Source organism: Pleuronectes platessa, chromosome 19 (assembly GCF_947347685.1).
Source record: "Pleuronectes platessa chromosome 19, fPlePla1.1, whole genome shotgun sequence".
NCBI lineage: Eukaryota > Metazoa > Chordata > Actinopteri > Pleuronectiformes > Pleuronectidae > Pleuronectes > Pleuronectes platessa.
This window is the reverse complement of record NC_070644.1, coordinates 12,930,699-12,946,166: the sequence shown is the minus strand read 5'-3', so window position 1 is coordinate 12,946,166 and position 15,468 is coordinate 12,930,699. Positions and strand designations below refer to the sequence as shown.

At 42.5% G+C, this 15,468-nt stretch overlaps 1 protein-coding gene across 2 annotated transcripts; it reads right to left on the bottom strand.

Annotated features, from left to right (window-relative positions):
• On the bottom strand, positions 1–11,686 carry nup155 (nucleoporin 155). Of its 2 annotated transcripts, none has more exons than XM_053411540.1 (34): positions 11,540–11,686; positions 11,130–11,295; positions 10,542–10,679; positions 10,308–10,404; positions 10,089–10,159; positions 9,916–10,008; positions 9,175–9,438; positions 9,015–9,088; positions 8,808–8,899; positions 8,637–8,734; positions 8,364–8,531; positions 8,138–8,238; positions 7,837–8,007; positions 7,613–7,723; positions 7,337–7,431; positions 7,162–7,247; positions 6,862–6,997; positions 6,665–6,731; positions 6,460–6,575; positions 5,615–5,718; positions 5,291–5,424; positions 4,913–5,104; positions 4,510–4,648; positions 4,281–4,416; positions 4,044–4,197; positions 3,844–3,951; positions 3,545–3,699; positions 3,278–3,407; positions 3,074–3,187; positions 2,802–2,922; positions 2,594–2,704; positions 1,953–2,089; positions 1,743–1,849; positions 1–925 (listed from the first exon to the last, which is right to left on the bottom strand). In XM_053411540.1, exons 2-34 carry the CDS (start codon positions 11,269–11,271, stop codon positions 787–789), a joined length of 4,101 nt encoding a protein of 1,366 aa, XP_053267515.1. In that variant the 5' UTR covers positions 11,272–11,295; positions 11,540–11,686; the 3' UTR covers positions 1–786. The 2 variants fall into 2 exon arrangements, with proteins under 2 accessions (XP_053267515.1, XP_053267516.1); XM_053411541.1 differs by having other exon boundaries at positions 3,847–3,951.
• Positions 11,687–15,468: the final 3,782 nt, after the last annotated feature.

The following is a 15,468-nucleotide window of genomic DNA, read 5'->3' as shown; positions in this document are numbered from 1 at the left end:
TCCATTACAAGTTTTATTTCTTCATAAAAAAAAGTTTTTATCAATTTTGTTTCTCAACGCAGACCAAAAGGTTTCAGTGTGGCACCGTGAACTGCACTGTGTTTAAAAACGTTCTGCATTCATTACAAAACCACTCGCACACAACAGCACTGGTAAATGTATCAAGTCAAGTAGACAAACCGCTCGCTGGAAATAATACACATTGGAAATAATGTGGGGGTGAAGGACCTTTGGCAGAAGATTATGGCCGAGTTATGTACATAATTACATTCAGAACTGTTTGGAGGCTGACCCAGAACAACATTTTACCCCTGTGGGGAAAAGGCTTTACTCTGGTATATTGTGTAGTCATATGAAAATATCCCAAATTGCCATTAAGTGCATTCTCAATATACGAAAACTAACCTGTAAAATTCTGAATGATTACTTCTTGTTCTACAAACAAAGGAAACTGAAATATCTGCCCGAGCTATTTGCACACAATGCAAAGCCTCTCTCCTTTTTTGAATTTCAGCCTAATGTTTAGCCGTATAACAAAATGCATTAAATAAGTTATAAAATGTGTCTCCTCAGTTCTCCACCTGCTTCCACTGTCCCTTAACAAACACATCAGACTGAAGGAAGCTCCACAGTGGAATACACACATCTTCAGGTTCTGTGTGACGATGATGTGATCACAATTGCTTTTTTGTTTTGTTTTTAAATCAGGTGTTTAGATTAAGGCCGACAGTGTGAGATCCAGAGGTCACCTGTCCCGTGTCCTGATGAAGGAGGTTATTAGTAGCGTCAGTGAAGTTTCTCTAGCTTCGCCTGCAGCGACTTGAAGTTGCCGATGGTTTGTTGAAGAGGCGAGTTGGGGCTCAGCGACTGCAGCTCCACCAGGTAGCCACAGATGTTGTCCAGGCACACGTTAGTGAATCGGCGTCTGAAAGAGGTGGAGAACAAAGCGTTTAACTTCACTGCAGGTTTGAGAGATACAGTCATTTTGTTCTGGATTCACAAGCGTTGGTGAATTCAATGTATTCAGTGTAAACCTATCGATTGCTGTTTCTATATTGGCTGTGAAGAGACCTCTTCCAAAAGCTACCCCAGTGTAAATTATGTACAAACCAGTGCCAGGATGTTCTGAATAACAAATGTCCCTGCCAATTCAACTGACATTTTAAATCTCAATAGGTAGACTAATCTGAAAGTAACAAAAATGTATTTTCTTATTCTTGCCTAGTCATTGTCCTTTTTTACTTGCAAGTTATCGCCCACACACTTGTGGTGAATGTTATTAGGTGTTCCTCAGTTGCAGTGTGCAAATGTCTTCCAACACAGTCTACATACAACATCATTTTAATTGTCTGTTTCAAGGTACTGCCAAACCGCACAGATATTCTGAGATGTCCCCAGTTTCACTTTCCACCTTGCTGGTTTAAAACATCCTGGCATATTAGGATGGGGGGGGGGAAATCACTGACTCGCACACTGCAGCACCAGCTAGTGGCCGGCTGAGCTGAGGTGGAGCGACAGTAACACAGAGGGACATTTTGCATTTCGTCCCTGATTAAATCAATTTATGAGGGACTTTCATCCCAGCCAGTAGGAACATGAGAAACATTAAAGCTTCCAATATTCCAGAGTACATTTTTAAAGTGCGAGTCTATTCTCTGATCAAGGGCCCATCTAAAAACAAAGCCAGCACTGCAACGCCCACTACAGGCCAGCAGCAGAACGCCCACTCAGACAATGATTACCTGTCATAGGTCGGCACTCTGCTGGGATCATCCACGTATCCCGAGAGCAGCACATGGATGCACTCGACCAAGTGGAGAGGTTTCTTCAGCCGCTGCCAGCAGGGATCCTACAGGTGAAAAGACAACGAGGGAGGATAATGACGATGTAGAATAAAACTTTAACATGAGCAGCGATTCAGTGAGAAATAATATTTAATCATAAGCATGTACCCGTGTTTTGAAGAGTTGGTCGTAGACCTCTAAAAGACGTGGTAACTGGACTCCAATCTCCTGCATGGTGGCGGCGACAAATCCCACGTCCCAGTGAAATCGACACACCTCCTGCTCCAGGAACTTAACCAGGAAGTCTACAATCGGAGGTCACATCCATTAATATTACGACTGCATACTCAGATTTCATCTATTCAAACACCAAACTGCTCATCCTTTAATGGTAGAAGGGTTTCTAAAGCCAATCCCTGCTGAAATGAGGCAGGACACGTGGTGTACCCTGCACAGGCCGCCTGTCTGTCACGGGACTGCGCACTCAGCAATATCATTACTGGAGAAAATGTGTTTGGCCTCTGACATAATTGATTCTGAGCATGTGTTCAAGTAAATGGGGATAAATATCAAATGAATCAGTCTCCACAGAGGAGACATGTTTGAACAGGTCTGATGTAATGGGAGGATAATTAACCAATCACCTGCACAACCCTACAGACTTGGACCACAGAGACATACTGACATACATGACGCAGGGGTAGGAAGTCTAACTCAATTACCGTTAGCAAAATAGCGACGAGCAAGCTGGAAAGTTCCAACTAGTGGAAAACTGAACATGATTGCAGGAGCTTGTATGATTGACTCACCCAGAGGAAAATATCTTGGTGTTCCAGCATAAATCTTTCCCAGTGAAACCAGTTTCAAACTAAGAGACCTCATCCTGTCGGCTGGACTCATGGCCAGGGTGTCTCCCAGCTCTGAAAGACAAGTTTCAAACATTTGTAATTTACATTCAATGCACTCTATGGCACAGGTAGGGCACATGGTAAATGTTTGCATTAACGTTACCAGTACCTTTGTCCATGATCTCCTGCCATAGTGATGTGACCAGGATGGGATCAGAGTGTCCCGCGCAGTGAATGATGGCCAGTTTGCACTCAGATAATTTGAAATGGTCAGCAAACTCCCCGTAAAGCTACAAAATAAAAGGATTACAGACATTTGCATTCACTGTAAACAAAAACAGCACATATATAGATATTTATATTAATATAAATAAATCATCCCTAAGCAGCCATTTAAAATCCCTGACTGCAGATCACCATTCTTCTGATGCTTCAAGTTACCTTTGTGATGTCCATGAGCTCTGAGTCCAACTGAGAGATGACATTTTTCACTAAGGGATGATGGGAGTACTGTCTGATCAAGGTATCCTGAATTTGGACTTGGATACGCACCAGCTAAGAGGAGGCAACAAAACGTTTGATAGCGTTAACTTATAAACGCATTAAGCTTAATTCTCATCTCACAGACGGCCGCCAAACACATACCTCCATCTTTTCTTCCAGCCCGTGAAGGAACTCTCCATCGGAGGCCTGAGCTGAGATGCAGGAGGAACTCTTGGCCGACAGAATGGCTCGGGCGATGTACTCCAGACGCTGCTTTAGAGAGATCTCAGTGCTGCACGACCAGAAAATAGAAGAATAGGGATCTTTTTAATCACGTTGCAGTTCAGTAGGGTGCATGTACCGTGTATATTTATGTGTTGCAGGTAAAATTCTGGACTTCATTGTTATTCTGTTGTTGTGTATCCTAACCTGAGCATGTCAGCGAGACGGGACAACACATTAGCTGCCTTGCTGAAGTTTCGGTTCTTCTCGTAGTAGCGCCATAGCAGGTCCATGTTGTGCACTTTATTCTGGTCCTGTTTGATCATATGCATTAGGTGTTCCTCCAGGTATGGAGAGTTCACCTGGACAACAGATGGAAAAGGCAGCTTTTAGAAAGACAAGTACTCAGACCAACAGCGTTGCCAAATTAAAATTAGAATGTGATTAAAATAAATTACTTTTAGATGCAATTCTCAATAGAAAACAGAATTACAGCTTGAACACACTACCTCGAGCAGCTTGTCAGTCAGGTCGGCCTGAATCAGCCAGTTGTACAGAGCGATGTGAAACAGCTCGTCCTGGGACCTTTGGGCAAGACCGAGCATCTGCTCAAACTTCAAGGGAAAGACATGATTTTCATTAGAAATTCAGATCATGTGCAAGGCTGTGACAAGAAATGAGCATCAACTGTCCCCTTCTCACTCACATGAGCTGTGGCTTCTTCATTGCTGAGCATGTTGGGGTCAGAGGTCATGACCGGTGGCCCGGGCTGCTTCGGTACACTGGGGGACTGAGGGGCAGCTTTGCTCTGGTTCACCAGCTCCTGCATTGTGTCTGTGATGCACTTATAACAGCCAAGTCTGGAGGGAGAGGGAGAATGGGAGAGAAATGTTGGTGACAGCTGCAACAGCAATTGATGACATTGACTTTATCCCAATCTTACCTCTCCTGGAAGGCCTGTTGTCCCACTCTGTCGTCCTCCGGCTCTCCGTTCTTGTAGAAGTGGGGTCCCAATCTCTGTGGATCCTTCTTGTCTGCTGCTGTGAGGCACAACTCAAGGACTCCCTCATAGAAACGCACTGGGAGACAGGTTAATAGAGTTAATATTGGAGGCGCTGATCTACAAAAAATAAAACATTTAACAAACACAGAGAGGGTTTTTGTGTCTGTACCGTGTCTGTACTGGGAGCAGACAAGCGGAAGGTCTGTGTGTTGGCTGATTTGCTGATAGAGACGCAGGGACTCTCTCAGTGTTCTCTCTTTTTCCACTTTGTGCTGGACCTGTTTGGAGCTCTGCAGCAACTCATTAGCCTGATTGGGAGACAAAAGCAACAATTTTAACACCGAGACAATGAATCAGTGAGAATTAATCAATATCTCTAAATGCCCACGGATGCTCTTAGAATTATCCCAAGCATTGCAGGAAATGTGAACGCAAAAAGCCAAAACATAAATACAAGATCAAGGCTGCTATAAAATGTGACAAATTTGACCACATCATCACTTTTTAAGGTTTTTAATAATTTTATATTGTAAGAACTTTCAAAAATAGAAAAAAACACTGTGTGTGTGTACCTTGGAGCAAACGCTGTCATCGCTGCTGTACAGCAGGGGACAGATGTCCCGCAGGTGAGTGCTGATGGCATCCACAGGGGCATTATCTTTGATGTAGACATTAATGAGAGCTGTGACGAGCGCTCCAGACAACTCTTTGCCCCGGATCACTATGTCCTTAAAACTTGCTCCCTTCATCTGCTCTTGAAACTCCTGCAAACATAGAAAAAAATAAGAGTGGAGAGAGAAATAGGCCCCGGGGGGACAAATGGTGAAGAGTTCATTGTGCACCAGAAAACAAAAAGCATCATATTCATGGAAGCATGTGGTTGAACACCGCAGTGATGATGCATGAGCATCTGCTTGTAATGCAGCAGAAGGGTTTGCGCACACATTTACCTTTGGCAGCTCAGACATAATGAGGCTGAACTGATGATCACAGAGAAGTTTCCAGAGGGCCAGAGTCTGATAGGAGCGATGCACTAACTGCTGAATGCTCTGCAGGGACACTTTCTCATAAACCTGTGCCTTTGCTGGATACAGAGGGGGAAACACAGAGAGACAAGATGAGGTATGAAGATATGAAAACATCAGTTATAACACTGGATTGATGAAAGCAAATATGTTTTCTGTGTTTCAAATTCACGATAGAGCATTTTTATATTACTAATATAACTGATAAAATAAAGGCCACAAAAGATATTCGTAAGAAGCTGCACTCACTGTGATATTTCCTCTGCAGCTCCTGCTGGACCTGCTGAGTGCTGGCTCCATCAGGACGCATAAATCCCAGCAGCCTTTGCTGCAGGTTGGCAGGGGAACTAAAACTGACAGAGAGAAGAACAGATGTTAGTCAAAAGAGATGGGGAATAACGACACTCAGTTACAGCCGTGTCTTAGCATATCTGTGTCTTCCTTCATTTGTACAAATAAGAATACGATAAAACAAGAGTAAAATATTTATATGCACTCTTTGGTTTCATCAGATAAATACAGCTTTGATTTATTTCTCAGTGCAGCACAAAATAGACAGAATTAATAAAATGTAGGAATTATAAGAAAGTTTCACTGTCAAACAGACACAAATTTGAGAACTTAAAGATATTAAAAACTGGATCAAAGGACAGAACGTTATGGAAGACCGTTTCTGCAAACATCTTAAGAGTTTTTGTGTTCAGACAACATAATAATGTGTGTTACGTCTAAAGACATCTCATTTTGGTTTATTAATGCACAGATATTTCTCAGCCAACTGGTTGTTCCATTCTTGTCCAATAGGAGGTGCCAAAAAGGGAGACTGACGTATAGCAATTGTTTATCAGGTATTTTAACATTGAAAAAAAAAATACATATATATTAAATAGGCTTAAAATGACATCTGACCAGTGTGTGGTTGTTAATGGACATATTTGACTGGATCAGCAATCTCTGATCTTTTGAATTCAGTGGTGTCTGTTCTTTATCTCTGAATAACTTTCATCTGTAGCTCGAGACGATTAAATGTTTTTTAACTTCAACCAACCAAATTGTTTTAAACAAGTCTGAGCAGGCAACGAAGGAGCTCTTACCTTGCAGCATTGAGCGATGACGGACTGAACTGAGAGTTTTTATCAAGAAACTCCCGTAAACCACAGAGCTCCAGCAGGACCGACTCCAGATCGAACGGTCCAACGCTGCTTTCCAACTGTGAAGACAACAGGTAACTGTTTACTAAACACTACAAGTATAACAACAACATTGAAATCTAATGCTTGAAGTAATTATACAACTTACAATATTGACAGTCTGGGTTCCTTTGCTCACGGGTTTCTCATAAGCAAGGCTCCCGTCCCAAATGTTTCTGTGAGGTTAGAAGGAACAGAAGAGAAAGATGTGTCGTTCAGTGAGGACACAATCACTGCATTCGCGCTTCTCATTTAAGACGAGTCCATAAACTTAGGCTCACACTCAGAAGAGAGGATTTTACGTACCCAAGAATGCGAGCAAAATAGATGCAGATGCCGTTGTGCTTCCCTGAGAAAATCGCCTCTGGGACAGCTGACATGGGTGTGATCGGGGCAGAGTGCATCGGTCCGAAAGGTGTGGCCAGAGGTGGAGGAATGATTCCTGAATGGGGAGTAACAGAAATTTCAACACTTTAAACATGGATTTAATGAAATGTCTTTGAATGGCAATAAGCCCTGTCCACCCAATAAGACAAATCCTTTTTCTTTATTTAAACAAACCCCATCAGGCCCAGTTGACAATATTTACTCATCATATATGTTTACCAGGAGCTGGAGAACTCATCACGGGTCCAACAGTGCTGGGAGACGTCATGGGTGCTGGGAATCTCATCTGGGCTTCTCCTCCATATCTGATCATGACGACAGAAGAGCTATTTTTGTAGTTTTGTTCAGTGTGATTAAATGTAAATATATCTGTGTATAGAAAGGGTTATCTGACCTAAAGAAAGATCTGGTGGCCCATTGTGAAACCTCTCTGTCACACGCAGAAATGGAACAAGCCAGGATCAGTGCTGTGGCACAAGCCTGTTCCTCCTGCACAAAACAACTTATTAAGTATTTTGTGTTTGTATGAGAAACACACCTGAATATTGAACTAAGACTACATGCCTTAATCACACATGCAGGCTGCAATCAGATCATGTACATGTTAAAGAAGGCTTACCTCCTTGATAAAGGGATTATAAAAACATTAAACCGTGATTATAATTGTTACCCTGTGCAGCTTGAAGAAACGTTCGATCTCGTCACTTTCTCCTCCAGCGCAGCCCACCAGCAGATGACGGAGCTGATCTACCGGCCGCAGTTTTTGGAAGATATGACTCCCCTGCAGAACAGCAAAGAGCGCGGACATTAAATACGCTAGATCAAGTTTTATCGCACCATAACAACATGGAGCACGATATATAGTACAGGACGAGTCATGACAGGAGTTTTCACCTTTGCAGAGAGGAGGACAAACTTCTGCGGGGGGATATTGTGCTGCTGGACCACCACCGGTGAATCAGTGATGGGGATCTGATCCTTGTTCAGAGGAGTGAATATCTTGGTTGGCTTCTCCTCGTTAAGGGCACAAAGAGCCCAGGAGTGGCCATCAACGTTAGACATCATCTGCAAAAGAAGAATAGGATGTATGTTTTTAAAAGCCAAACAAATTAATCAATGAGCTAAAAGAATGATGCAATCTCTACTAAGGGAATAAGGGTATAATCCATTTACTGTGTCTTTCTCATGTACCAACCTGAGTCTCCATCAAGGGTTTCTTGAAGGGAAAGGAGTCATGATTGATGCACCACAGCACGTCATTGTCCTCTGACTCAGAAGCAGCCATTAGCAGAACCCCTGAAATATTTAAACAAAGCAAAACAATAAATTATAACATCTTTGACAACAGTGGTGCTGTATACTAGTGTGCTGAACATGGCACTTGTTCAGCAAAAAAAATCTTAACCTGAGAAATATCAGACCTTTGCTGTGTAGGGCCTTATGAACCTTTGCAGGTTTCTGCAGAGTAGAAGATGCAGAAAACCCCGGCGGCAGACGGACGTGGACCAAAGCTAGCAGGCTCGGTCGATCCGCCACATGCTTCTGGAGAGGATGGGCAAACGGTGCGGTGCTGAAGTAAAGGCGCACACCTACAAAAACACAATGTGTGCAGACGTTAAGAACAAACTATCACAATACCATATGCTTAGCCCACTATTCTTTGTTTATTTTTACTATTGTTTGGTAATTTTTACCTGCATGAGTGACAGCGAGCAAGTGACAGTCTGAGGATTCAGATCTATCAATCACAGAGATCTGGACAATGGGTTTGAAGACAGAGCGATCAATTGTCCTGCAACGGAAAGAGAGTTTTAGAGAGACTGTTGTAAAATAAATAAATGTAGGTTTGTCCAACCCAGACCTACCTGGCTATGTTTCCAGCAGCTCCAACAATGGAGTTTTGGGACAAGGTGGCCACACGACACATCCCCTGCCCGTCGGCACCCAGGTCGTACACCTAAATAAGTGGAATTGTTATTTATGTAGACCACTGACAATCATCAGCTTCCCTGCCAATCACATACAGCCTCACATGTGATAAAACTGCAATGCTAACCAGTAAATAAACATACCTGCAGGACACCTTTCTCAGACCGTGTGAATAATGTGTTCCGGGAGTTGTCGATAGCAATCTGCACAATGGGGTCTGTGGAGCAATAGGGCAGCAAATAGTTAAAAGCAAAGTTTATTTAGATTATCTTTTAGCTCAACATGGAAATGTCTCTTTCTCACCATCTTCAGAGAATGAGAACTGGAGCAGAGAGGGGACGAGGAAGGACAGAGAGCTTTTGGAGTGGTTGATTTTTCTGCAGCGCTGGCTGAGCCAGCCGGCCTCGGCCTGGTAAGCTATCTCATACAGACACCCGTCCTTTCCTGCCATAAATATACGTCCCAGGTCCGTGGAGGTGATGGAGAGGATGTAGGTGTTGTCTGTGGGGATGGAGAAGAGGGGGTCTGGGAGCAGCTGCATCCCACCAGCCATGCTGTCGTTCAAACCTACAACAGAACAGAGACACAAGCATGACCCAGATAAACCGTTAGCTACATAATATGATGAATGTGTGAAACGCCCACACCCCAGTTCCCTCCGTATGCTACCCTGTTGTCTCAGCATGTACCGCACACAGAGGTACAGCATTTATCTAAGTACTGTGTGTAAAAGGAGTGTAATACAGTTACAATAGGACAGTTGGAATAAAGCAGATGTCTGTATCGTGCAAATTTTCTACGGCAATGAATATATGCCACTTGTTTGCAGGTATCTAAGCGGCAATGTATTTAATTAACCAAAAGCTGCCATATTTTGCATGGCTAGAACCAGATTCCCCAGAGGACTCATGAAAAGACGTTAAATTCTTAATCAAAAATGTGTATTAATATAATAACTGAGAATCTTCAGCAGATTCTTCTGACATGTACAAAATCTCAGGCTAAAGGGAGCGACTGAAATGCAATGTCACTGTGTTGACTCACCAGCTTGGCCCTTTGGGAAACTCAGCCCGAGGATTACTACATCCACAGAAGTGGCCAATACCAGGAGGTAGTGAATGTGTGGCTGCAAAATCCCTGAGGAGAAAGACACAAATCATCAACATTACTCACATAAAAACAAAATGAAAACAGTGACTTCATGCATCTATACGTACCTTGTTTTGGTTTTACAAGACCCACAGCGAGAATCGTTTCAATAAGGCCATCAAAGTAGGCCACGTCTCCTCTGCAAGGACCACAACAGAAAAATATAAATAACTGAAGTTCAACATATTCAGTCAAATTTGGAGCAGTGCATCTATAACCACCCTGTGGTTACATGATCTTTTTTATAAAATCATGGATCTTTTTCAATCTTAAATCAAGCTACTCACCCATCCTCATAGTTCCACATGAAGATATCATTGTCAATAGTAAGCCACGCTCTACAAATTTCCGGAAATACTCCCATCATGCAGTTGCATTGCATATCTATGAAAACGGTTAAGTTGAAACTCAAAAGGTCTTGATAAAGGATCAAACAACTTTACATTTCTTCATCTGATGGAAACCTCTGGGTGCAACTGAGATCACGTTAATAGTTTTTTCCTGAAGCACCAAAAGGATACGGCTGAACTGCTCCACCAGCTCGGGCGGCAGAGGGATCCGGCGGACTGCGCTGAGCTCCGGGAGGTTGGGCACAGTCACTAAACCCGGTCCTTGAAGAGGGTAGTCCATGTCGGACACTCCGGAGAGCGAGGGCATATCTATTAACACAATAAACAAAAACAAGACTGATCGGGGACAATCCATGGACTCAGCGCTGTGACACTTTCAAAACAAAACATGCAAATCATATTCTATTTTTATTTGGCTACAATCCTCTGCCTTACTTGTGTTACACCGTAGTGACTTTCAATCATTAGCACATACTTCTTTACAGTGACAGCTTTGGAGTAGATCCCGGGCTGGACTTTCATCTCTTGACCTATTCTGACCTTTTGTTATGTATTTGTGTTTGACTGTTGTGTTGTTACTGGACGCTCAATTTCCCACAGGGTCAATAAAGTATCTATCTATCAATTGTGATATGTGCTTCGTCCATTAACTTAGCATGGCAGCCCAGTGGTAAACAGAACCACTTGAGCCTGGGTGTCTCATGTTGGGAGTCTTCCCTTCCTCCTCTGCTCCTCCATCCCTTCCCCGATGGGACTTACTGTGTGAGGGGACGCTTAGCAGCTCCGACAGGTCCGGGAAGCAGCGGTCCTCCTGCAGGTGTCTATCGATCAGCCGGGAGGAGTTCTCCAGCGCCTCGGCGAGCGCAGCGGCGGGGCTGCTGGGTCCAGCGCCGGACGGCATGACTGCGCTGAGCTGCTACCGGATCTGCAGATGGGAACGCAGAGCGCCAGTTAGCCACGTTAGCCGAGGTGTCGAGCGTGTGACACAGACAGAGACACCGGGGTAATGAACTCCGCTGTGGGTTAGCTGACGTCCTCGAGCGGTGCCAGGTAGAGGAGCACCGGCGAGTTAGCCGACTGCTAGCATTGCAGCCGACGTGTTTAGCTACAAGCTAAGTGCTAGCTAACAGTTAAATTAAAGGTGTTTCGGAGCGAACCCGGTTATTTACCCGACTGAGAAGACTCCGCGTGATGCCGGGTTATTTAGCTGTGATGTTTAATTCACCAGCTCAGCAGCAGGATTTAAAAGAACACACCCAGCAAACAGAGACATTAACCCGCCAACCTCATGCACAACACAGGAGGAGCTGGCGCTAGGTTACCTTCCGGTGAATTCATGTTCTTCTTCGTGTCATTAATTTTCCAGGGCCGAATGAAGCACAGTACTGTCACCTACCGGTCAACTTTTTTCAGCTTATTCTATTTGAACACTTGTATTATATTAGTATTACAAATTACAAATAGTAGCTTTTAGCAGCTTGGTAAATATCATTCAAACGTATTTACTACATCAATATTGAATATGGTGTTTTATTAGTTTTACATGCCTTTGTCAATGTTCTGAGATGATTACTTTGTATTTTGCTCCTTCTTTTAAAACAGTTGCTGAATTTAAAAGAAAGTGTGAGTCGTGTAGAATCTCTGGAGAACATATTAGAGAATTATCTCATTCAGCGTGTTGCTATTTAATATTTGTCCTTTTAACATGTCTTTCACTATCTTTTATTTTAAAATGTATGCTCCCTGTAGCCCGGCCTATGATGTTTCCTCATTTCAAATGTATGATAGTGCTTCTTCAGTTCCTTTAATATCTCCCTTTATTTTATCTCATATTTTATCTATATTTGATTTGACCCTTTTCTTATATTTCAAATTTTTGTCTTTTATTGTGGCACTTTGGTCGACTGCAGATCTATTAAATGTGCTATATAAACAAATATTAAAATTTCTGTTTCTCTTCAAGGTTTGTTATCCATTATCAGTGTTGTGCAAGTTCACACCTCTCATGAACTAGTTCAAAGTTCAGTTCATACAAGTAAACATGAATAGTTCATGTTCATAGTTCACCATTTAAATTCGGAACTAGTTAATAGTTAAAGAAAACCTTATCCATCACTACCCCTTGCCTTTACTGTCGGAATCTTTATCAGACAGTGTGTAAAAATCCCTCAGATAATAATAAGGTGCATCGGATCTCGGATGTAGTTGCTGAGTCTGCGTCTCTGCTTTCTCTTGCAAACCTGTATATGAGACCGAGAGCTGTTGTGTTGCAGGTATGGCCTGCCCCTTTAAGAAAAGTTTGTAGTGTGTGACGTAGTGCACCTAGGTATTGTGGGAAAAGACGCTAAAAGTGTGTATGTAACGAGAAGTGATGGACCACTTAGAGGTGATGCGAGTGTTGCTCCTGCTGTATATCCGAGAAATAAAGTGGCCGCATTCCAAGTAAAGAAACATCTCCTCCTCCTTCTTCACGGAGCGGTCCGGACGGCTGGTTACCGGCCAGACAGCGAGCCAAGATTACCAGTGACACGGGCGGCTCCTGGTACAGGCGACATAGGAGACAGATTCATCATGACGTGACACATGCAATGTAAAACAATACATTAACGTCACACCATCATCCTCTAACCCCGGGGACGCACCGGAGGTAGAAGCGCTGCGAAAAGCGGTCCACCTAAATACGTTGGCTGTTCGCACCGGCAGCGTAGTGAAGAACCTTTATATCTATTGGAAGAACATGGAAGCGCCGCAGCCACACACACGCACATAATCTCCTATGGGAGGGTGGCGGCTACAGGCTTGCGCAGGTCAGTCACCTCAACCAGCGCGGAGAAATGACGATGATGATGAAAAATTAAATATAAAAAAATTAAATACAAAATTAAACGTTAAATTAAATATCAAAAAATTAAATGGAAAAAAAAGAAAAGAAAAAAAACTGCGCGCGCACATCCTGCGCAGAAGGCCATTGCGCACATCCTGCGCAGACGCCCACTGCGCACAACCTGCGCAGAAGCCCAATGCTTAGGATTTTTTTTTTTTAATTACATTTTTTACTGTTTTTATATTTAACTAATTTAAATTTTGATAGTGTAAGATATTTTGCAATTAATTGGAGAATTCCTGCCTATTTTAAGAGTTCAGTATATTGCCAGCATGACGGTGGGATAGACTGTGATTTCAACCCGGGTCCTTCCTGTTCGAAGACAAACACTTTACCAACTAGGCCACACCGGCTGATGAGTGCCACCAGGAACTAAGCACAATAATAAGATGGACAAATTATCCTGTGTGTCTGTCCCTGTCATTTTATGCTGCTTTTGATAAACACTTCAGAGAAACTATTTTCTACTTTACTACATATATTTGACAGCCTTACTTAAAAGTTACTTTCATATTTTTGGCTTTTAGATACATACTATTTTAACATACTTTAAAAACCTATTATTAGAGAATAACTCAGTACTTTCCAACGTTGTCTTCGGACGCCTTACAAGAATCACAGTCTGCTGTGATGTCCTGAGGCTGCCCCCTGCTGGCTTTTGGGTTCCTCTGCTGCTCTAGCTTGGTTTGTGCAGCTTGTGATTAACTAAAGTTGTCCATAAAAGAAAATCTTTAATATCCTTCAAGTGCAATTTGAAGTACAACCAGCAATCAGTGCACAACAAAAATAAACCAATATATACAACGTAAAAAAAACACAATATAAAATCCCTATAGTCTAAGTAGATGGGGAAAATTAGCTTTTAATAAATGAATTGATAAGTCGACCAACAGAAAATTACCAATCAACTATTTAGATATTCTCAAAACATTTCTTTCAACTTTTAATTTCCTGTGGTGTTTCTAATAATTATTAATGTTGGTGACATTTCCCTGATAAATGGGTGGAGGTTGTATTACCTCTGCTCAGGAGGTTATGTTTTCATCTCTGATTTGTCCGTCAACAGGTTTATGTAATAAACTACTGGACCAATAACCACACAACTTGGTAGAAGGAAGCTGCATGGATCAGAGATGAACCTATACGGCTCTGTTGAGCTCTACTGAGTGCCAGTCTAGGGAATGAATCTGGAATCTTCTCTCAAAAAACATTCCCTCCCCATAGGGTTTGTAGTGTGAAGCTAATGAGGTGTTTTATAAAGATGTGATCGAAAACGTCAGACCAAGTGAATCTACTTTATTTCAGCATGAACAGGAAAAAAAAGAAGGGAGTTTCAGTTCACTTCACAACAGTTCCTCTTAGCAGCATGATGCATACAAAGAGATGTATAAAAACCAACTCATTTAGCAGCATAGTAGGGACATTTGCTGATGTCACCACCCGTGGCTCCGTGGACAGGCAAGCCAGCATCTAAAACCTCCTCCTGGATGGCTCCCTGTTTGAACAGTCAGGCGGCAGCTCACACAAAATTTGCGCTTCCGCCTCAGGTGTGTCCCTGACGTACACCCTGCGGTGATAGACTGCGGTTAGAGTCAAAGATGAATCAATAAAATATTAAATTATCAGGTGCACAATTCAGAAAGCACCGCAAAGTAGAGGAGGAGAAGAAAGAACAATATAGAGGTAAGAATCACCCCGATTGTGGACATCATTAATGTTTATTTGTGTCAACATGACATGATATGCTATCAGTAAAGGACTCTTCTGATATTTTTTATTATATATTTTTATTGTTTTTTATAGCTTACAAATTTGTCTGCCTGTGTGTGCATCTGTTTACAGTTATTGGGTAGGAGTGTCGGAGTTACGAACAAGAAGTTTGTCGTGTTTGCTGGACTTTCATAAGGTTAAACATAAAGAGAGAGGTTTTCTGTCGTCTATATGCGAGGACGCTACAATATGAACGTGTTCACCGTTCAAATTCATTATTTGTCATTGAGTTGCTTCCAGTTCATCGTTCTCATAAAAGTGAACGTGTTCAAAGAACGCTTTCTTTTGCCTTCATTCATGCACAACACTGTCCATCATATATATGGACCCAGCACAGAAAAGAAAAGCAGGTACACAAGTGTTGTAGAAGCAGAGTGGTGTTCCTGTTACACCAAGTCCTGATTCCACAGACTCACTGTCACAAAAACAAACCCAAACAAGTAC